The following is a 19,616-nucleotide window of genomic DNA, read 5'->3' as shown; positions in this document are numbered from 1 at the left end:
TCGCAACGGACGCGGAGCTGCCTCCCGCAACGGGATTAACAAAACCCCGCCCAAAGCTCTGTTGTTAGAAACCAGAAGCCAGGGGAGAGCGCGAACGCAGTCCCCCACTACCACAAATTATGCAGTCGAGTTTCCCGCATTTGGGGAAATCGCAGGGGTCAGCACACCCGGAGTGCAGGGGATGAGCCTCGCCCTGGGAAAACCACCTGCCTGATCATGGTGTCTCCCCTGCCAGGTAAGTATGACACCGCACCCCCCAACGCCGCACCACACCCCCCGCCTACCGCGCACAACACACGCACACAACAACCCGCAACGCGCGCACGACGCGAGCACCCGCCGCCTCCCGCGCCCCGCGCCGCGCTGCCGCCGCGCAGCGCCCACGCATGGCCCGCGCACGGCCGTGGCCGGTGACCGTCGTGTGCGGGTGTGTCCCGTGATGCCGCGCGGTGCCTGATCTGCATGGACACGCCCCCGCCCCGCACCTTCGCCATCCCGCTCCCCGCGGGTACCCCCGCACGGCGCGGGTGCGGGGTCGGGGTTCCGAGGAGCGGCGGGACCATTACGCTGCGGTGGTTGGCGGAAGGTGGCGCCCCCAGCCCCGTGGGCCGCTCCCCACAGCAGCCGGAGGGTCCCACGCTGCCGTTGGGCGGCTGCCAGCACCTCCCTGCCTGCACCCCCCCTCCCCGCACCCCCCTTATGGCGGCACCCCGGCTGCTCCGGGAAGCCATCGGACAGACATACGGTGAGGCTGCTGCGAGTTTTATTCATCCCCAGCCCCCACATGGTGAGCCAGACCCCAGGGCACGGACCCCCCTGGGACCCAGAGCCCCTGACCCTGCCCCTGGCCTCAGCAGAGGCCCTGGCACAGATGCCCTCTCCCCGCTCAGGGGGTCTTGGCTTTCCGGCGCTGGGTGCCCCACAGCAGGAGGGCCAGGGCCATGGTGATGGCTCCCAGGATCCCGCAGAAGAGCAGCACGGGGAATGTGCCCTGCGAGGAAGCTGCAGTGAGTGGTGCTGCCCCCCACCCCGCTGCTGCTCCAGCTCCGGCGGGGGGCACAGGGCGCGGGGGTCCCGCTCCGCAGGTGCTCACCTCCCGCAGGCACTTGTAGCCGTGGAAGGGGCTGTCACAGAGGCACTGGACGAGGCCGGGGCCGTCAGGGGCACAGGCGGCGTTCTCAGGGCACGGCCAGGCTGGTGGAGCAGAGCGGGGGGTCATGGGGGCAGGCGATGGCCAGCCCCCCCCCGCCAGCCCTGTGGCACCCAGTGCTGGGGATGCGGCCCCCGGCCCCCCGCCGTACCGAGCTCCCCAGAGCCGTTGCAGGGGTTCCTCTGGCCTTGGCAGAGCCGGCTGCTCCCGTTTGTCGTCACCTCCTCCCAGGCGCTGCTCCCACCCGGGCACTCCAGCGGCAGCGGCAGCGCGCTGGGGAGCGAAGCTCAGCACCTGGTTCCGTGGCAGCCCCGCGCCCCCCGCCCCGGTACTCACAGGCACTGCAGGTGGGTGAAGCCCAGGAAGGAGCCGTTGGGGAGGGTTGTCAGCGGGTTCTCCGTCAGGTCCCTGCAAAGACACCAGGCGCCATGGACCCCCACAGGCTGCTGCCTGGGTGCCCACACACAGCACCGGCAGCAGCCCCCCAGGGTGCCCCTCTGCGGGGCAGGCGAGGGCTGTGGAACAGTGTGGGGACCCCCTCTCTGCGCCACATCACTGCCTGGGGCCAGGCTGCTCCACCGCAGGGACACCAGCCCCGGGGAGGGACAAGGTACCTCTGGGATGGGGTCAGAGGGTCACAGAGCGCTTTGGGTTGGAAGGGACCCTCAAAGATCATCTAGTTCCACCCCGCTGCCATGGTGAGGGACACCTTCCACCAGACCGGGTTGCTCAAAGCCCCGTCCAGCCTGGCCTTGAGCACTGCCAGGGATGGGGCATCCACAGCTTCCCTGGGCAGCCTGTGCCAGAGCCTCACCACCCCCAGGGTGAAAGTTTTCTTCCCTGTGTCCAACCTAAATCTCCCCTTGTCCTGTCACTACCAGCCCTGCTGAAACATCTGTCCCTGTCTGCCTTAAAGGTGTCTTACAGCCCCTTCAAGCCCTGAGAGGCCGCAATAAGGTCCCCCCGCAGCCTCCCCTTCTCCGGCTGCACAACCCCAGCTCTCCCAGCCTGGCCTCGCAGCAGGGGGGCTCCAGCCCTCGGAGCATTTCTGTGCCCCCTCTGGCCCCACTCCAACAGCCCCGTGTCTGTCCCGTGCTGAGGAGCCCCGAGCTGGAGGCGGCGCTGCAGGGGGGGGTCTCACAGAGCGGGGCAGAGGGGCAGCACCCCCTCCCTCGCCCTGCTGCCCGCGCTGCTGGGGATGCAGCCTGGGGGATGGCTGGGGGTCTGGGCTGCAAGCGCATATTGCCGGCTCGTGTCCAGCTTTTCACCCCCCAGCACCCCCAAGTCCTTCTGGGCAGGGCTGCTCCCCATCCCCCCATCCCCCAGCCTCGATTGATCCCCGGAGCTGCCCCGACCCAGGTCCAGGACCCTGCACTTGGCCCTGTTGAACCTCAGGAGGTTCATATGCGCCCACCCCCCAAACCTGCCCAGGTCCCTGGGGATGCCAGCCCCCGCCTCCAGCGAATCAACCGCACCACGCCGCTTGGTGCCATGCGCAGACCTGCTGAGGGTGTGCTTGACCCCGTTACGTCATAAATAAGACATTGAATGGAACCGGTCCCACACAGACCCCTGCGGGACACCACTTGTGATGGGGGTCGTTTCCCTTTTGCAGTCACTGGGGGCTCCCCCTGACTGCCACCGCTGTTCAGAGTGGCCCTGTCCCCATGTAGCGGGGCGCTGTGGGGCCTGGGGATGACGGGGCTGGAGAGTGGGACCAGCGAGACAGGACTGTGCTGGCCTGCGGGCCCATCGAGGAGTGGGGTTCCCACCAGACCCCACCCCAGACCCCTCTTCCTGCCTGGCCCAGCCCTCATGGAGAGCAGGAGGGGGCACATTCCCCCCTATGTCAGGCACCCTCGCACACCCACCCTGAGCACACCCCATCCACGCGTCCCCCAACACCCTCTGTGCACCCCCACAGTGAATGCCTGCCTCGCACCCAGCCTGTGCACCCTCCCACCCGTGCACACTCTCCCAATGCATCCCTCCTCCACCACTCCAGAGGAGGGGCCCAGGGATAGGGGAAGTCCTTCCCCGCTGCAGCCTGGAGTGGTAGGAGAGGGGCCAGGCAGAGCTGGGCAGAAGTGCCGGCATGCACAAGGAAAGCGCAGAGCTGATCCTATGGTGATACCAGGTGCCAGGACTTCTGCCACACCACAGAAGGTAAACAAGGTGTATCTTGGGGCCTGGTTTATTAGTGTCCATGTAGCTGCCGCTACTACTGATCCACGTTCTTGACACGCAAGACGACAGGCACCGAGGTGCAGGGGATCATGCCCAAGTCCGTGATGACCAGATCCACCAGGTCAGGCGGTGTCACGTCATAGACCAAGTTGAGGAGGCGCAAGGACTTGTTCTCTGCCCAGCCACCCAACTGGGCCTGGCCCTTCCGGAGCATGATCAAGTCATCGGGGTCATCTGTGCAGAGAAGAGCAGCAGGTAGGACCAGGGGGAGGGACAGCACCTCTCCATCCTGCCCTGCTGCCAGCCAGGCCAAACAGCCACCCTTCCTGCGAGTTGTTGCCCCTCAGCCAGGAAGGGGAATGGCAGGGCACATCAGTCCGTCCTGGCCAGCAGTGGGAAAGGGAAGCAGGTCCCAGGTGGGAGGAAGGGGACAGAAGCCTTACCCAGCTCATTGGAGACAAAAGAGTCCGTCTGCACTCGCTCGCAGAACTTGTAGGTCTCGCAGCACACCAGGACAGGCACGTTGTAGGCCTTGGAGACCAGTGCTATCTGGGATGTCCCCACCCGGGACATGACAGAGCCGTTGGCCAGGAGCGCGTGCGCTCCCAGCAGCACTTTGGACACCTGTCAGCGAAGCACATGGATCTGTTAGCGCCTTTCTTCATGCTGCAGCCTCCCCCATGCCTGCCACCGCCCTCAGTCCGCGCTGCTCCTCACCTCAGGCAGCACGTAAGAAATGGCGTTGATCATCACATAGGTGCAGTGAATGCCCTTACGCACCAGCCGGCGCAGCGTCTCCCGGCCTTCCAGCCGCGGCCGGCTGTCCACCACGATCACTCGGAAGGCCTGGCCCTTCTTCATGTGGGCATCGCACAGTGTGCGGTTCACGAGGGAAGAGCTGACGGACACCAGTTAGGAGGCTGCCCTGTCCCGTCAGGCCAGGTTCTCACCTGGCTCACGTGGCTGCCCCAGCTGCCCTGTGCTGATGCTGCATGCTGCCAGCATTGCCCAGGAACCCAGCCCAGTGCCAGAAGACTTCCCCTGGTGTTGGCCCCAGGGCGGGACTTGTCAGATGCCGGTCAGGCAGGAGGCTTCCTGAGTGTTAGCCTGGGGTCTTACCCAGGGGGCAGCCCCAACAGGCACCTGGTGGCAGGAGCTGCAGCAGAGTATGCGCTGCCAGGCACCAGCTCCCACAGCAGGTCCCTGGGCACATCCAGCCCAGACAGAGCAATGTCTCTCTTACCCAGGGTGGGAATTGGACTCCCACCAAGACTCTGATGGGCTGGTGCTTCCTAGAGATGAGTGTGGACAGAGCTGATGTCCACCCTCGCCATTAAAAGTGCTGCCCCTCCCAGACACTCTCCTGCTATACTTGCTACCAGGGCCCCCTCTCCCTGTCCTTGCACAGAGAATCACTCCCTAAGAAAAGTGATGTCTCAGCCCTCCCTGGAAGCAGCACTGACCCGTCCACAGCCACAGCGAGGGACTCTCCCTCTAAACTCTCTCCAAGTTTCCCTCTCAATGCTACAGTCCCACAGTGGCCTCCTGCCCCTGCTCCTTCCTCCACCAATCACCCAGGAGGCACAGCACATCTGGACTCTTTTGCCACAGCGGTCTCTGGCTCCTTTCCCACCTCTACTTTCTAGGACACAGTCCCTGGAAGGGAGAATGAGCTTCCGTATTTTTGCTTCCTGACATCTGGCTTTGTTGCAGTTTGTTTCAAGTGCCAGTAAACAGCCATGACTGCTCTGTAAGTGCCCTGTATTGAAGCAGCAGTGAATCTGGGTTTATTGAAACACTGAACTCTGGGCACATGCAGAGGACAGTGCCGAGCCCTGAACAGGAACAGCAAAGTCTCACAGACAAGCCTTAGGTACAGGCTTTGCTGACAGCAATGGCTTCAGGCCTCTGTCGGGCACCTCTCTGAGTGGTGGCCCATTGCCCACCACTGTAATGCTACAGGCTCGCAAGTCTAGGAGTCTGGGTTAGTTGAGATGGCGGGCAGTGAAAACTCAGGCATTCACAAACTGAGTTTGAGGTGCTAACACAACTACAATCATCAGTATAGGCTACTTCGTTAGACCCTCCTGTTCATTCCTCCAATGAATCTGGCAGCTCCAGTGCTTCCAGCACCTAGCCTGTCCCAGCACATGGAAAAATCTGAAACAACATCAGCAGGACACAGCCCTCCGCAGTGGGGCCCGCCAGGGACACCTGCTCACAGCCAGGCCTGCCAACACCATCCACTGCACTCCACAGACACGGTTTAGGCATTCCCCTCAGCAGCTGCCAGGCAGATAATGCTGTCACCACCTCATGACACGAGCTCATCAGCCTGCCTGTCTCCCAGGACGGGACAAGAGTCCTAATGAGCTCTCTGCTTTTTCTAAAGCACTAACAATACATCCACATCCAGTTAGCAAGTGCTGATCCCAGGGCCATGCTCTGCTCTGTCCTGACACCCTTGTACAACCACTATTCTGTCCTGCCCCGCAGGTCAGAAACTTCTCCCTTGTGCCCTTATTTACCAGCTCCCCATCATGGCCAAGTTCTGGCTGGTGTCCCCTGACTGCCCCCTCCCTGCTTGTTTTATTTCTAGTTGCTGGACCCAGAGCCACAACCTCTCCCTCCCCCTTGCGCAACGCTGGCTTTTCCATCCTTGAAAAACGGCTTTTGCAAGAGCTTCCTATGTTCGCTCAACTGCTCTGTTTCCTTTTTCCACCCGCTGGCCTGGCTGCCCTGGCTCTCCTCTTACCATCCATAGACCAGGATCACATCGTTGTCATTTATCTTCTCAAAGGCAGACCTTGAAATGGCTTCAGCTGCCAAAAGAATCTTCTCCCGCAGATATTTGTCAATAGTGTCCTGCAGCTTCTCCTTCGCCTGGGGAGACAGTGCCATCACGTACAGCATGGCCTTGCCACTCTGCAGACTCTCTCTTGTCCGTTGCAGCCTAGCAGGACTGTGGGCTGAGCTCTCCTGCAAGCAGAGAGCCCTGCCCTGCTCCCAACCAGCCTGTCTGCTGAATCGCACCTTCCCCTGGGACTGGGGCTCTGCAGGACACAACAGGCCACTCCTGCCCCAGCACAAGCTTCCCAGAAGACCATAGTGCCCCACCACGCATTTAAGCTGCCATCAGGCCCTCCCCAGCTCTGCCCGTTCTCTCTCCTGCATCTCCCGGGTCAGTCACTCTAGTCATCCCATGGAGATTTTACTGCTCAGACTCTCCAGCATGACTCCTCTTAGCCCACCAGCCATGCAGTGTCAGGCGTGCTGACGTGTACCACCACCCTGCCCCTTGCTCCACGGCCACTGAGCTCCTGTGGAACTTTTTGCATGGGACGAAGCTGAGCACTGGAAAAAACACATTCTTGTTCATCTGTGACTTTACTGATGCTATCAAACTATGCTCTCATAGGCAGTCCTGGTGGGCAAAGGCAGCTCATGGTGCCCAGCTGCTGTGGTCTTGTGGCCTTCCTGCACTGCACAGCACCAGCTGGACCAGCCCGCAAGTCCTCCAGCCGCTCAAGAGCCACTTCTCAATGCAGGTGCAATGCCAGCTGCTGGCCAGGCCTATGCTGCACTGCTGCATTCACCGAGACCGTGTGTGTCTACTGAAGCTTCTCCCATTTTATGTCCCTGCTCCTGACAAGCTCCAGTCCTACCAGCCCAGAGACACTAACAGCCCAGCATTTGCTGTGGCACTCCCTGGCCCCTTTGGGCCCTGCTGGGTTGCGCCTGCTGGCAGAGGGGGAGCAGGTCTGGGCGCAGGCCATGGCTGGTGACACTGACGGCCAAGTCTTCCAGCTTCACTGCAGCACTGCTCCCAGTCTGCATCCCACCACCTCTCCACGCTTAGCCCGCACCAGCACTGTCCCTCCACCCTGGTGCCTGCAGCCAGAGGGCTGGAGCCTGTTGCTCACGTGAGGCCACTCACCTCCTCCTCCCTCAGGGTGTCAGGTAGGCACGAAATCTCCTTCTTGAGGAACTTAATGGCATTGCCCATGCTGGCTGAGAGGGGTCGGCACTGGTTCAGGAAGCTGCAGAGAAGAAATGGGCTTAACTCCAGAGCAGCCTGGAGGGCAGGGATAGGAAGAGGGAGTGTTCAACTGAGCTGGGGATGGTGGGCAGGGAGGCAGAACCGAGAGTCCCAGGAAAGTCAGCCCAAGTTTGGGTGGACACCAACCCGAGAGGCGAACGATGGACCACACTCAGCGGAGCTTCAGTCCCTCTGCTCTGGCACTGGGAGCCCTCACCTGATGTGTGGCTTCAGCTTGGCCACCAGGTCCCGTGACAGCTCCTCGTTGGGGGGAGTTGAGTAATCCCGGATCAGCTGAGACAAGAAGGAAGAGAGCATGAGTTCAGGGCACCGGCCCCCTCTGGCCAGGCGCTGCATGCGACCACCCTTGCCCAGGAGGCTGCAGACCAGGCACAAGCATGTACCACACAGCCTGACTCGCTTTCACAGGGAGGTCAAAGGGGTGCTCCAGGAACTCAGATCTGCAGTGTCAGCACCAGAACAGGACACCAGCAGGGCCCAGCCCTGGGCATGGACAGAAGGAAGAGGCTGAAGATGACTGAGGACAGGTACAGCCCCAGCAGTCAGGGAACAGGAAGGGATGCCTGTGCCTGGTGCAATGCCCTTGCAGCCTGGTGGGCATGGGTAACTGCTCACCTACCTGTTTGAAGACTTCCAGCAGGGCGATGCAACGGGCATTGGAGCCGTTGATGATGCCCTGAGAGTACTGGAGGCCAAGGCGCACCACAGCGGGGTGAATTACCGTGGAGGGGATGCTGCAGGGACAAACGTGAGAGAGCTGTCAGCCCTGGCCCCCTACAGCCCAGGAACAACCAACCCATTGCCAGGCTCCCAGCCAAACAACCCAAGGGATAGCCCAAGACGGGAGCTGTCAGTCTGGCCCCTACTTGCTCTGCGACCTAAAGAGTCAAGGATAACCCCACAGCCCCTTCTCCTACGGCCCTGCACTGAGGAGAGCTCTCCTCACCCCACAGGCAGGATATCCAGCTGTCCCTGCTGCTGCTCCTCAAAGCAAGCGAAGGGGTCCCCCTCCACCTGATCAAGCCTATTCCATGCCTTCACTAGGGCCATTTTGCAGCCAGACAAGCCAAAGCAGAGCCAAATGATTGCCAGGGGCCTGGGCTGGGGAGGCCACGTACCTCATCTGCTGTGTCAGTGGCTTCTTCCGGCTGTACTGGTGCAAGTGGGAGAACAGGTTGACCTTGGTGCCATAGTCCTGCCTCAGAGGTACCTGTAGCCAAACAGTGTTGATGATGGCTTACCCAAGGCCACCATACAGCCCTGCTCACTCCAGCACCACCAATCACACCAGCACTCACTTGTGGCACACCTGAGAGCCGGCCGTAGTCCCACCACACACACACAGCCCGACCCCACCACACTGCAGCATGCAGCCCATCACCCAGCCCTCCTCCTACCTGCTGCCGTTCCAGCTTCTTGGCCAGTTTCCTCTGTGCAGCAGGGTCATCCACCTGCACATGCTCTGGCAGCCGCTTTACCACTGTGAGGGTAGTGGGGAGAGCAGTGTGAGGTGGTACCATCCGGGTGCAGCCCCCAGCCCAGCCATGCTGCCCCAAGACTCAGGAAACACACGGCAGGGCAGCACCCAGGGCACCCTGGAAGGATTGGATGGGCAGCCCCTGCAGGTGCCTGCCCCAGCCCCCTCCCTCCCTGCTCACCTACCCACCCTCTGCACCCTCTGGTGACGATGGCTTTACCAGACTGAGGCTCGGTGGGGGTCAGCCTGGGCTTGGCTGCTGTGGCTGCCTGACTCAGCTCTGCTTTCTTGGCCTGCTTCTGGGCCCGCTCAGCCTCCTGCTTGGCCCGCCGCTCTGCTCGCAGCTCAGCTTTGCTCTTTCCCCCTGCGGGCTTCTCACCATCGTTGGGGCCATCGGCCAAGGCTGGGAGGGACGTGGGGTGAGCAGCTACTGCAGGAGATGGAAAGGGGAAGTCTGTGCCCAGCCTCTGTCACCAGGAATTGTAGCCCAGTACGTGGGGCAGCCTACAGCAAGCAGACTGAGCAGGAGTCTGCCTTTGGAGGGGCAGGTAGGACTAAGCCCCAGATTCTCCAGCACCTTGCCACCCCTGTGCGGCTGATGCGGAGACCACCAGGCCAGCCCTGTATTCAGGTGGGGAGGGGAATGGCCTCTCTAGATCTCAGCCCCCGCAAGGTGCAGGCACTGGAGATGCCAGGATTCAGGTGTAGAGAGGTGTGACACCCCAGAGGTCCCACCGTGACCTCCCCTAACTGCAGGATGCTCCTGGTTCAGGGCTGTTCCAGCCCGAGGGGCGTTCTGAGACTGGGAGACCACCGGTGCCTCACCACAGGGCTGCTCCCGCTCGGGGTGCTGGGGAGGTCTGCGGGGGCTGCCTCAGGGGGAAGGAGGTCCTCACCGCGGGGCTGCCCTGGGTCGGAGGGCGCCCCCAGCTCCGGGGACTCGGCGGCCGGCCCCTTCTCGCTCCTCTTCTTCTTCTTCTGCTGCTTCTTCTCCTTCCGCAGCTGCAGCTTCTCCTCCCGGGAGAGCTCCGGGGCCTGCGGGCACAGACCGTCAGGTAGCCCCCGGCCCCCACGCCGGCCCGCGGCCCCCAGCCCCACGCCGGCCCCGGCCCTGCTCACCTGCGGTCCCGCCGGCACCGGCGCGGCTGCTTCAGGGCCCGCACCTGGAACGAGGGGAAGCGTGAGAGGGGCCGGGAGCGGGGCCGGGCCCGGCCGGCACCAGCTGCCGGGGACGAGGAGAGGCCGGTGGGGGGAGGCCGGGTGGGTGCGAGCAGCGGGGCGGGAGCAGGTCCCCAGCGGTGCTGCGGGGCGGCTCCCGCCGCCCACCCGGTGCCCGTCCCCGCCCGGCGCGGCGCCGCACTCACCGCCCGGCGCGGCCCGCTCCGCCATGGCGCCTGCCCGGCCGCCCACAGCGCCCCCTGCCAGCCGGAGGGCGCTGCCGTCCGCGTGCTCCGCGTGACCTGTCGTGACGTCAGCGGCCCGCCGCATGACAGCGCGGTGACGCCACTCCGTGGCCGGGGTGTCCCTCCCCGCGCCGCCCGCTGCCAGCGCGGCCAGAGCCCCGCGCCCTCCCCGCTCAGCCCCCGGCCCTGCTCCCTTTGTCTCCCCGGGGGCAGGGCCCGTCCCGCCGGCCCGCGCTCAGCACCGGGCGCGGCGGGGCAGGGCTGCGTCACGGCCGGGTGTTGCTGGGACGTTATCGGGCGCCCCACGCCAGGCACGGGGCTGCGGCGGGGTCCCTGGGCGGGGGAACACGGACGTGTCACCGCGACGGCCAGGCCCCGGCGCCGGGGGCCGTGCTACTCCCTGCCGGTTCGCCCCGGCGCCGGGGCCGCAGGCGGTGGGGCGGGGCGGGGCGGGGCGGGCGGCCGGGCCGGCCCCGGCGGGCGGTTCCGCCGGCCGCGCCATCGCGGGGGCCCCGCGGGGCGGCGCCGGGGAGCGCCCGGCCCGACATGGCGGCGCGCGGCAGGTAGCGGGGGCGCGCGACCCGGCCCGGCCCGGCCCCGGCCCCGCCATGCACTTCTCCATCCCCGAGACCGAGACCCGCGCTGGCGACGGTGGTGCCGCCTACGTGGTGAGCGGGGCCGAGCGGATCGAAGCTGTCCCGCGGTGCGGAGCGGGGCGGGGCGGCCCGCGGCCCGGTTCCGGCGGGCCCCGCGGCGGCAGCGCCCGTCCGGGTCCGGGTCCGCCGTCCCGGGGCGGGCGCTGTCCCCGCCCCACCCGCCCGGTGGGGCCGTGCGGGCCCGCAGCCCCGGCGGCGGTGGCGGGCGGCCTGGGCGGGCAGGGACCGGCACTGGCTCCGGGCGAGGCGGGCAGCTCCCGGCCGGCCGCCCGCCCGCCATCCCCAGCCGGCGCCCCGCTGCCGGGCCGGGCGGGCCTCGGCCTGTGCCACGGCGCCGGGCCCTGTGGCCCAGGCTGGCCCCCGGCGGGCTCGGGGGGTCCCTGGGGTGCGCCCCCGCAGGCGCCGCTCGGAGGGTGCCCGGACCGTGCCCTGTGCTGTGGGGCGGCTGGCCCGCCGTGCTGCGGGCGGGGGCGGATGACGGGCACGGGTAGGGACGGCGCGCAGGGGCTCGCTGCGGGCCAGGGCCCCATCCCGTCCCTGGGGCCCGGCTCATCTTGGCCCGCCAGCCTGTCCATCCGTCCGGGCTTCCTGTTTTGCTGAGCGCGCCGTGAACGCCCTCCAGCTTGGCAGCTCCTCCAGGAGCGGGCCCCCAGGGCGCCTGGAGGGACGCTGCTGTGGGGTGGTGATCTGACGGCTCCCCAGGTGCCAAAAGACCCCTCTGTGTCAGGGCCTGCAGTGGCAGCGCTGCCTGCAGAGCAGGGACTCGGTACGTGGAGATGGCAGTGCGGCCGCAGGGGCCGGGTCCAGGTCTGTACTCCCCTCTGCTCCCAGCTCAGGGCGAGGGCAGGCAGCTCTGGGCTCCATGGCCCCTTCTGCTCCAGCCCTGCAGGAAGCTCTGTGCTCTGGGCAGTGTGCTTCTCCACGCCTGCTGCCACGGGGATCCCTTGCCTCTCTCCCCTTTGCCAAGATGCCTCTCTCCCCTTTGCCAAGATGCCTCTCTCCCCTTTGCCAAGATGCCTCTCTCCCCTTTGCCAAGATCCCTCTCTGGGGGATCTCCCTGATCCTTTCAGAAGCACAAGGCGTTGTGTCAGGGACATGAATGGCAGTTGTGAGCTGCGGGAAGGACTACGAAGGGACCTGGTGATCCACAGGCAGCTGTGGTCGCACAAGGGCAGGAGGAGCAAGCGCCCGAGGTGTGTTTGACCCTATGCCTCTCCCTGCACTTTGCCCTCAGGTGCTGCGTTGGCTCCTTGGGTGGGGGGGAGACCTCATCCTCAGTGTCAGTGGAGAGCTCGTTTGCAGCCCTGGGTCTGGACAGCAGCTGGTGTCCCCACAGAGAACCCTGCCAGCACAGGCCCCCGTGCTGGTGCTGGGGAGGTGTGAGCACTGCCTGGACCACCCAGCATCCATCGTGGTGTCCTGGGCCCTCTGCAGGGACCCTGAGCAACAGGGCTTTTGCCTTTGGGTTGGAAGGTGGTGTGAGAAGCTAGCGTGAGATCTAGCGTGTGCAGGGCCAGCGTGGCCTGGACCTGTGCCTCCGCTGACCCTGGGCAGTCCCAGCTTTCGGGGGCGAGAAGATGCTTGGGGCTTCCAGTGAGCAAAACAGCCATGGGAGATACATGCCTGGGCTGCTATGGCCAGCTGGAGGCATGTCTCCAGTGGCTGCAGTGCAGTCCTCCTGCCCTCCCAAATACCATTCTGGGTCTGGCAGGACCTGCTCTGGCACAAAAGGGACAGCACTGTCCCCTGGGAGGACGCTGCCTGTGGCGAGGTGCCTGGGAGCTGGGGCATGGGGTCGCTGGGCGCTGTGCAGCTGTGGCTGTGCTCTGTCTGTGGTGTCAGCAGGGAGCTGAGCCAGGGCGGGGTGCAGGGCAGAGGGGACACTGGGGGCAGCAGCCAGGGACCAGCTCCGCGGTGTTGTAGTAGTCAAAACTTAGTGCTAGCATGCGTAATTTCTGTAACAGTGGAATCCCCCGCAGCAGGAGCATTCGGCTCCCCATCTCTCTGTAGGGCTGCCCCTGAGCTGTGGGGCAGGTGAGCCCCAGCTTGGGCTGGTGCTTCTGGGGTAGAACTGTCCCAGAGGGGTTCCAGCCTCTCCCCTGGCCCAGGGGGTACGCAGTGGGGACATGTCCTGCCGGACTCACTGCAGCAACCCTTATGCTTCAACCAACCAGTGCCCCAGTAGTGCTGGGGTATGTTGTGGTAGCCCTAAGGTGGGCTGGCAGCACACGAGGAAGGAATCGCCTTCCCTGTGGCAAAGGCTGGCCATGGCCTTGCACCCCAGAAGGTGGTGGAGTGAGCCCAGGCCTGCAGCCTTTGACAGTGGGGATGTTCTGGCTATGCAGCTCTCAGCGGCTGGATGCCAGGCTCCTGCTTTGCTGGCCTGAGCACAGACTGGGTCACTGTGCCGGCCACCATGTCGCTGAGCTCACTCCTGACATGTGTTGGGGTCAGCAGAACGGAGAGCCTCTGGTTCTTGCTGTGGGGTGTCCTTGCCTGCTGACTTGGGGACAGCCGTGTCCACGGGGCTGCAGCGTGGCTCTGTACTCTTCCCGTGGCTGGGCAGCTGCAGGGTTACGCCTTCCTGGTGTCCATCAGACATATCCCTTGGATGCACTTGTACTTCCTGAGCAATTTTGACCATATCCACTGGGCTGCAGAAATGCACCGATGCTTCAGAGAAGCAGCACACAGAAACCTTTCAGTGCTGTTACTGTACTTATCCGTGCAAGTCCTGGGTGTTTGATCTGTCCTTACTTGCTAATGTTTAGCCCTCGACTGCTGACAGCAGCCCCTCCTGGTCCTGGCCATGCTGGGGGCTGTGGCCGTGCCTGCCTGGGGCTGCTTGTTGCATGCATTGGCCTCCATGGGCAGCCTTGGGGCGCGTGGGCCCTGCCCCTCTCCAGGCTGCTGGGGGTCCTGCCCCTGAGAGCTGGAGGGGGCCCTGGCCCCACAAGTCAAGTGCTGCGGAGCTGTGTGCTCCAGGGCAGTGCCTGGAGGGGGTCCAGGTGGTGGGAGGTGTGCTGCTGGGACCAGTACCTCTGAGCTGGGTCTGGCGCCTGCAAGGCAAACCCAGCTCTTGTAGCAGTGTCCAGCCCGGCATGGGGCACCTGAGGGCATCAGGTGGGTCCCAGTGTTCCCTGGGGTAGGGGCTGAGCTCTGCTGACAGGCAGGGAGGGCTGGGGGTGCCCCATCTGCCCCTTAATGGGGTCCTCAGGAGCACTACTTCTTCCTGGGCTGCAGTGGGGCTGGGTCCTGCAGGGGATTCTCCCTGGGGTGGCCCATGTGCCCGAGCTCGGCAGGTCCCGGGGCCCCTCCATCCAGCGGATGCTGGGATCTGACTGGCGTCTCTCCCTGCAGGCCTACAACATCCACGTGAACGGGGTGTTGCACTGCCGAGTGCGTTACAGCCAGCTCCTGGGGCTGCACGAGCAGGTAGGGAGGTGTCCCCAGCAGTGGTGGGAGCTGCTGCCGACTGGCCCCCTCCGCGGGGCAGTGCCCACTGTGCTCCTGGCGGGCAGGGTGCCAGGCCCTGCAGGCTGCAGGAAGGCACTGCATGCTGCTGGGGAGCCAGAGCAGTGTTGGGCATTGCGCTGGCTGCGGGCAGGCATGTGCTGCCCCCGGGGCCAGCCAGGGTGTTGCTTTCTGTTCCTTGACATTGGGTGCAGGGCTCCTCTCTAGCTCTGTGATATCCCAGCTGGGTTCATGCAAACTGCTGGCTGCCCATTTGGATGAGGAACACTGGCGAGCTCTCTGCTGCCTGCGCATTGGAAATGTGCTGGGTGGGGGTGGTCAGAGCAGCTACCATCTCCCTGGAGGCTCTCACAGCACTCTGCTTTCTTCCCAGTTAAGGAAAGAGTATGGCGCTAATGTGGTGCCAGCCTTTCCCCCAAAGAAGATCTTCACACTCACCCCAGCAGAGGTAGAACAACGACGGGAACAGCTGGAGAAGTACATGCAGGCTGGTAAGCTGAGTCTGCCCTGTGCTGCAGCTCAGGGCTGGCTGCCTCCCGCTTGGTCACTCAGGGTACCAGGGCACTGCCCACATCTTCCTCCTCACACTGCTCCATTTGCTATGGCCCTCTTGATACTTACTCCTGGTCTTGCTCTGGTATTGGTTGGTCTTGTCCACTGGATGTCAGCTCTTCTGTCCCAGCCCCTTCCCCTTCCCTGTGCTGGCAGAGGTGGAGACCTGCTGGTCCTTCCACCTGCAGGGAGTCCGTGGCTGCCCATGTGCACATCCTACATGCAGTGCACGCTTAGCCTGGGTGTGAACTCTGAGGGGCTGCAGAGTGGATGAGTGTTGGTGTGGGTCTGTGCCCCTTCCCACGTAATGCCTGACTCCGTGCTCATCTTCCACCCCCAGTGCGGCAGGACCCGACGCTGGGAGGCAGCGAGACCTTCAACAGCTTCCTGCGCAAGGCCCAGCAGGTGAGGGGGCAGGAGCTGCTGGATGTGGTGGGCTGCTGGGGCAGCCTGCGCGGGGGTGAGTGCCGACCACCAGGCCAGGCGGCGCGCGCTGGGGCCCTCGGACTGCGGGGCAGTCTGGGTGGCGCAAGGGTGGTCAGCGGTGGAGGGGCTGGCGTGCTAATCCTGTTTCTCTCTCCAGGAGACACAGCAGATACCCACAGAGGAGGTGGTGCTGGAAGTGCTGCTCTCCAATGGCCAGAAGGTCAAGGTCACCATCCTGACCTCGGACCAGACGGAGGATGTCCTTGAGGTGCCAAAGCTCTTGTGCTGGGCAGGACCAGCTCCTCCTGCTGAGTTCTGTGGTTTCCCACACGTGCAGGAGTTCCCTCAGCCTGGCAGCCCCCCAACCCTCCCTGTCCCATCTGTACCCCAGAGCAGGGTTGCCTTGTGGGGCTGAAGAGCGGTAGAGCTGGAAAGGGTGTGCTGATGTGCTTGTGCCCCTCTCTGGGCCTAGACTGATGTCAGGAAGCCCCCAGCTGTCTCATGGTGGCAGTGATCTCCCGGGCCCTGCTTGTACACTTGCACCCCCTGCCCTGGCCCCCAGCACAGCAGAGGTGCTGCCTTCCTGCTGTTGGGAGGCCCCAGGACGCACACAGGCTGGATCCTGCTGCGGGGTAAGGATGTAGAAGTGTTGCCTCTCGGAGGGAAGTGGTGACCTCCTGCTCTCACACACAGGCGGTGGCTTCCAAGCTGGATCTGCCAGATGACCTGGTCGGTTACTTCAGCCTCTTCCTAGTGAGAGAGACCAAGGATGGAGCTTTATCCTGTGAGTAGAGCATGCTGGAGCCCCGTGATGGCTGCGGCGGGATGTGCCCTGCCCCAGAATGAGAGCTGTGTGCTTGGATGAGATGGTCCTGCCCTGGGTGGGGGGATCCAGTGGGCCACCCCGGGGCACCCTGGCTGGTGGGGGGTCCATTGGGCTCCTGCTGCCCTGAGCCACTGCTGAGCTGCTGTTTCCCTGCAGTCGTGCGGAAGCTGCAGGAGTTTGAGCTGCCATATGTGTCTGTCACCAGCCTGCACAACTCCGAGTTCAGGATCATCCTGCGCAAGAGGTGAGCAGCAGAACCGGAGGGGAACCAACTGCTGGGGCAGTGGGGTGGTGTCCAGGGCTCCCTGCTCTGCAGAGGGACCCCTCCCCTCCTGCCATTGCCACCCACAGGGTGCTTTGGCCCCTAGAAACACACCTGTGCGTCCCCAGCCATGACATGAGGCTGGGCTGCCCTGCTGGGCTTGGCCTCTCTTTCTGCTTTCTCAGACATGGCTCTTCCCGCTTCTGGCAGCTGCTTGAGAGGGAGCATGGTGCATGGCCACTGATGGGTACCGGGGGAGCTGGCCAGAGAGCCAGCCTGGCACCTCGCCCCAGCGCAGGGGGCTGTTTTTGTCCCCATCACTGTTAGGAGCTGAGGAATAAGTTGACCCATGTGGTTCCTTTCTAGCTACTGGGACTCCTCCTATGACGATGATGTAATGGAGCATCGTGTTGGGCTGAACTTGCTGTATGCACAGGTGAGGGTCAGTGCGGCCCAGCCAGGTGAGGAGGGGCACCGCACCCCTCAGCTACAGCTGTACAGGGTCTTAGGTGGCTCTGGGCCCAGATGCTCACCGGCCCCTGCTTCTTGGTAGACGGTGTCGGACATCGAGCACGGATGGATCCTTGTCAACAAGGAACAGCACCGGCAGTTGAAGTCCCTGCAGGAAAAAGTCTCCAAGAAGGAGGTAGGGGAGGGCACGATGTTGTGACTGGAGCAGTCCTGGCACTGGCCTGGCGCCGCTCCTGTGTGAATGTGTGGTGCTGAGTCTGGGAGGTGCGGCAGGAGGGTGGCTGCCTGTGCTGAGCTCCCTGGCTCTGCCCGCAGTTCATCCGCCTGGCGCAGACCCTGAAGTACTACGGCTATCTCAAGTTCGACCCTTGCATCACTGACTTCCCCGAGAAGGGATGCCACGTCGTTGTCAGTGCTGGCAACAACGAGCTCAACTTCCAGGTGCGGCTGCCGAACGAGCAGATCAAGGAAGGCAGTTTCAAGGTCACGCGCATGCGGTGCTGGCGGGTCACATCCTCGGTGAGTGCCACTTGCCTGCGAGGCCCTGGGGAGTAGGGAGGGCTCTGTGGGTCTGGTGGGACCCAGCTGTGCCGGGCTGCTTTGGAGGCTCTCCCCAGGAAAAGTGCTGGCTGTGTTGCTGGCTTCCAGCCCAGCTGCCCTGAGGAGGGTCTGAATTGTGCTTTGGGGCTGAAGGGGTCATCGGTGTGAGGACATTTGAGGGGGCCATTGCTGTGAGAGGACCTGATGGTGATGAAAGGCCAGTGGGAGCTGGGCAGAGTGTCCAGCACCCACCTGGGGACTGCCCTCTGCCAGCACGGGGGCCTGGGAGGCTGGCCGCTTTCCCTCTGCAGGCTCCCGGCCTCAGCATGTGGCCTTGCAGGTGCCGATGAGCAACGGTCCCTCAGGGAGCAGCCCAGGGAAGTCTGAGGTGAAGCTGGAGTTGGCTTTCGAGTATCTAATGAGCAAGGACCGGCTGCAGTGGGTCACCATCACCAGTCCACAGGTAGGGCTGCCTGCATACCAGGCTAGCAGTGGACAAGGATGGGAGCAAGGTGGTGGTCTGGGCTTGGCATGGTGACACCTGTCCCTTGCAGGCCATCATGCTGAGCATCTGCCTGCAGTCCATGGTGGATGAGCTGATGGTGAAGAAGTCTGGAGGAAGCATCCGCAAGGTGAGGGTTGGGGCTGGATGTTGCCTCTGGGGTGGGATCCCATCCTGCCCCTGTGACTCCCCCGGGTCCCCAGGGCCGGGCCCTGCTTGCTCTCCTCAGGATGAGGCCAGCTGAAGGATCCCCAGGGGCCTTCTTAACCTCTGGAGCCGCCCATGGGGACCCTGCTGTTGAGCTGAGCTCCTCCCCTGCAGATGTTTCGCCGGCGGGTGAATGGGGCCCTGCGGCGCTCGGACAGCCAGCAAGCTGTGAAATCACCCCCGCTGCTGGTGAGTGGGACTCTGCGGCCCTGCTAGTGGAGATGACTGTGACCATGGGTTTTGTTGTGTGTTGGGTACCAGAGCCCACCACCTCACAGGTGCTGCTGTCCCCTTGGCAGGGCTGGGACAAGCCCTGAGGACAGCAGGGCTGTAGTGCCCCACTCCCATAGCCCAGGGAAGCGCAGTCCTAGACCCATACCCAGGAACCAGACCCCTTGGGGGAAGGAAGGGATGGTGGCCTGGCCTCATCCCAGGAAGGTGAATGGTGGCCAAGGGCGGGGGGACGGCAGGTGGTGGGAAGGGTGGGCAGCGTGTCCTGCTGCCTGACGGTGCTGTCTCCGCAGGACTCGCCCGATGCCTCCCGGGAGCCGATGGCCAAACTCTCGGTGAGTTGTGTGTGGGCGCACCGGCGCTGTCACCCTCGGACCAAGTGGGGGGAGTGATGGTCCTCCTAACATCTCGCCTCTCTGCAGAGCAAGCTCACCTCTGTCAGCCTGCGAGGGATCAGCCACTCCAGCTCTGCTAATGATGTGGGCGCTAACGACTTCCATGGCAATTACGCCTTTGAGGGCATTGGTGATGAAGATCTGTAGTGCCCCACGTGCTAGGACAGAACTGGCGCGAGGGCCTTCGCTGAGGAATGTACGACCTGCAGACAGGTTGCAATCAACGTGCCTCTCACCTGCTACATCCACCTTCCCCTGCTCCCCCAGGGCTGGGGAGCTCACCCCAGCCCACCGTTGCCTTCAGGGTGGGGGCAGCTGAACTCCTCCTGCTGCTGGCTCCAGCTGGGAGAGGGCTTATTCCCAGGGCGGCACCAGTCCAGCCTGAGCAGCATGCCCAGGCTGAGCAGCGTCGTGGACCCTGGCTCAGCGTGGGGGGGCAGAGCTGCTCCCTCCCTAGCCAGGAGGGCCTGGCCTGAGCACCCAGCTGTGCAGGAGGGCAGCTGCCCCAGGTGGCTGGGGCAGTGGCTTGGCCGCAGCGAGCAGCCCTCGTGAGGCTCCATAATGCCAAATTAGCATTTAGGTTTCTGCTCAGAGACAGACTGCAGTAAACTGTCTCCAGGGGGCTCTGCGCAGAGCCCCTTCTCTAACCCACTCATAGACTCCTGCATAATCTAGGCTTGTAACCACGTATCTCCTGCTGCTGAGACCAACCAGAGCATTAATGGACAGTAACTGATGTTTACACGTTGCAATGATGATTAAAATGGATCCTGATTGGTACTGGGCTGTCTGTTCAG

At 63.9% G+C, this 19,616-nt stretch overlaps 3 protein-coding genes and 1 non-coding gene across 6 annotated transcripts; 1 reads left to right on the top strand and 3 right to left on the bottom strand.

The window, feature by feature from the left end:
• Window positions 1–79: 79 nt before the first annotated feature.
• LOC142055842 (U1 spliceosomal RNA) lies at window positions 80–243 on the bottom strand. Its single transcript, XR_012660084.1, has one exon. It is a non-coding gene; the product is annotated as a U1 spliceosomal RNA (small nuclear RNA).
• Window positions 244–746: 503 nt separating this feature from the next.
• LOC142055536 (all-trans retinoic acid-induced differentiation factor-like) lies at window positions 747–1,782 on the bottom strand (the record flags this gene model as incomplete). The annotated part of the gene is made up of 4 exons (XM_075089572.1): window positions 747–991; window positions 1,094–1,194; window positions 1,302–1,423; window positions 1,487–1,782. Coding segments are annotated over 4 exons (624 nt in total), but the record flags the coding sequence as incomplete, so codon positions are not given.
• A 1,546-nt stretch (window positions 1,783–3,328) lies between these two features.
• Window positions 3,329–10,474, bottom strand: EIF2B4 (eukaryotic translation initiation factor 2B subunit delta). 2 transcript variants are annotated; one of them, XM_075086308.1, is made up of 13 exons: window positions 10,239–10,474; window positions 9,994–10,037; window positions 9,771–9,909; window positions 9,095–9,301; window positions 8,795–8,877; window positions 8,516–8,607; window positions 8,017–8,131; window positions 7,594–7,670; window positions 7,275–7,377; window positions 6,093–6,220; window positions 4,055–4,235; window positions 3,781–3,961; window positions 3,329–3,571 (listed from the first exon to the last, which is right to left on the bottom strand). In XM_075086308.1, exons 1-13 carry the CDS (start codon window positions 10,360–10,362, stop codon window positions 3,372–3,374), a joined length of 1,674 nt encoding a protein of 557 aa, XP_074942409.1. In that variant the 5' UTR covers window positions 10,363–10,474; the 3' UTR covers window positions 3,329–3,371. The 2 variants fall into 2 exon arrangements, with proteins under 2 accessions (XP_074942409.1, XP_074942408.1); XM_075086307.1 differs by having other exon boundaries at window positions 9,095–9,304; window positions 10,239–10,471.
• A 291-nt stretch (window positions 10,475–10,765) lies between these two features.
• SNX17 (sorting nexin 17) lies at window positions 10,766–19,599 on the top strand. 2 transcript variants are annotated; one of them, XM_075086319.1, is made up of 15 exons: window positions 10,766–10,945; window positions 14,294–14,368; window positions 14,781–14,898; window positions 15,300–15,364; window positions 15,543–15,653; window positions 16,079–16,169; window positions 16,368–16,455; window positions 16,840–16,909; window positions 17,027–17,119; window positions 17,260–17,463; window positions 17,825–17,947; window positions 18,039–18,116; window positions 18,308–18,382; window positions 18,718–18,759; window positions 18,847–19,599. In XM_075086319.1, exons 1-15 carry the CDS (start codon window positions 10,886–10,888, stop codon window positions 18,964–18,966), a joined length of 1,413 nt encoding a protein of 470 aa, XP_074942420.1. In that variant the 5' UTR covers window positions 10,766–10,885; the 3' UTR covers window positions 18,967–19,599. The 2 variants fall into 2 exon arrangements, with proteins under 2 accessions (XP_074942420.1, XP_074942419.1); XM_075086318.1 differs by lacking the exon at window positions 10,766–10,945 and adding an exon at window positions 12,003–12,126.
• The last annotated feature ends 17 nt before the right edge of the window (window positions 19,600–19,616 follow it).

The sequence above is a fragment of the Phalacrocorax aristotelis genome, chromosome 3 (genome assembly GCF_949628215.1).
Source record: "Phalacrocorax aristotelis chromosome 3, bGulAri2.1, whole genome shotgun sequence".
NCBI classification, from domain to species: domain Eukaryota; kingdom Metazoa; phylum Chordata; class Aves; order Suliformes; family Phalacrocoracidae; genus Phalacrocorax; species Phalacrocorax aristotelis.
This window is presented reverse-complemented; position numbering and strand designations above follow the sequence as displayed.

Excerpts from the sequence above, each read along its gene's own strand:
- SNX17 (XM_075086319.1), top strand. The coding sequence starts at position 10,886 with ATGCACTTCTCCATCCCCGAGACCGAGACCCGCGCTGGCGACGGTGGT. Across the intron at positions 15,654-16,078 it reads AGACGGAGGATGTCCTTGAG|GCGGTGGCTTCCAAGCTGGA; the intron begins GTGCCAAAGCTC and ends TCTCACACACAG. Across the intron at positions 17,120-17,259 it reads AAAAAGTCTCCAAGAAGGAG|TTCATCCGCCTGGCGCAGAC; the intron begins GTAGGGGAGGGC and ends CTCTGCCCGCAG.
- EIF2B4 (XM_075086307.1), bottom strand. The coding sequence starts at position 10,362 with ATGCGGCGGGCCGCTGACGTCACGACAGGTCACGCGGAGCACGCGGAC. Across the intron at positions 9,910-9,993 it reads CGGTGCCGGCGGGACCGCAG|GCCCCGGAGCTCTCCCGGGA; the intron begins GTGAGCAGGGCC and ends CTGTGCCCGCAG. Across the intron at positions 8,132-8,515 it reads CCACTGACACAGCAGATGAG|CATCCCCTCCACGGTAATTC; the intron begins GTACGTGGCCTC and ends TTGTCCCTGCAG.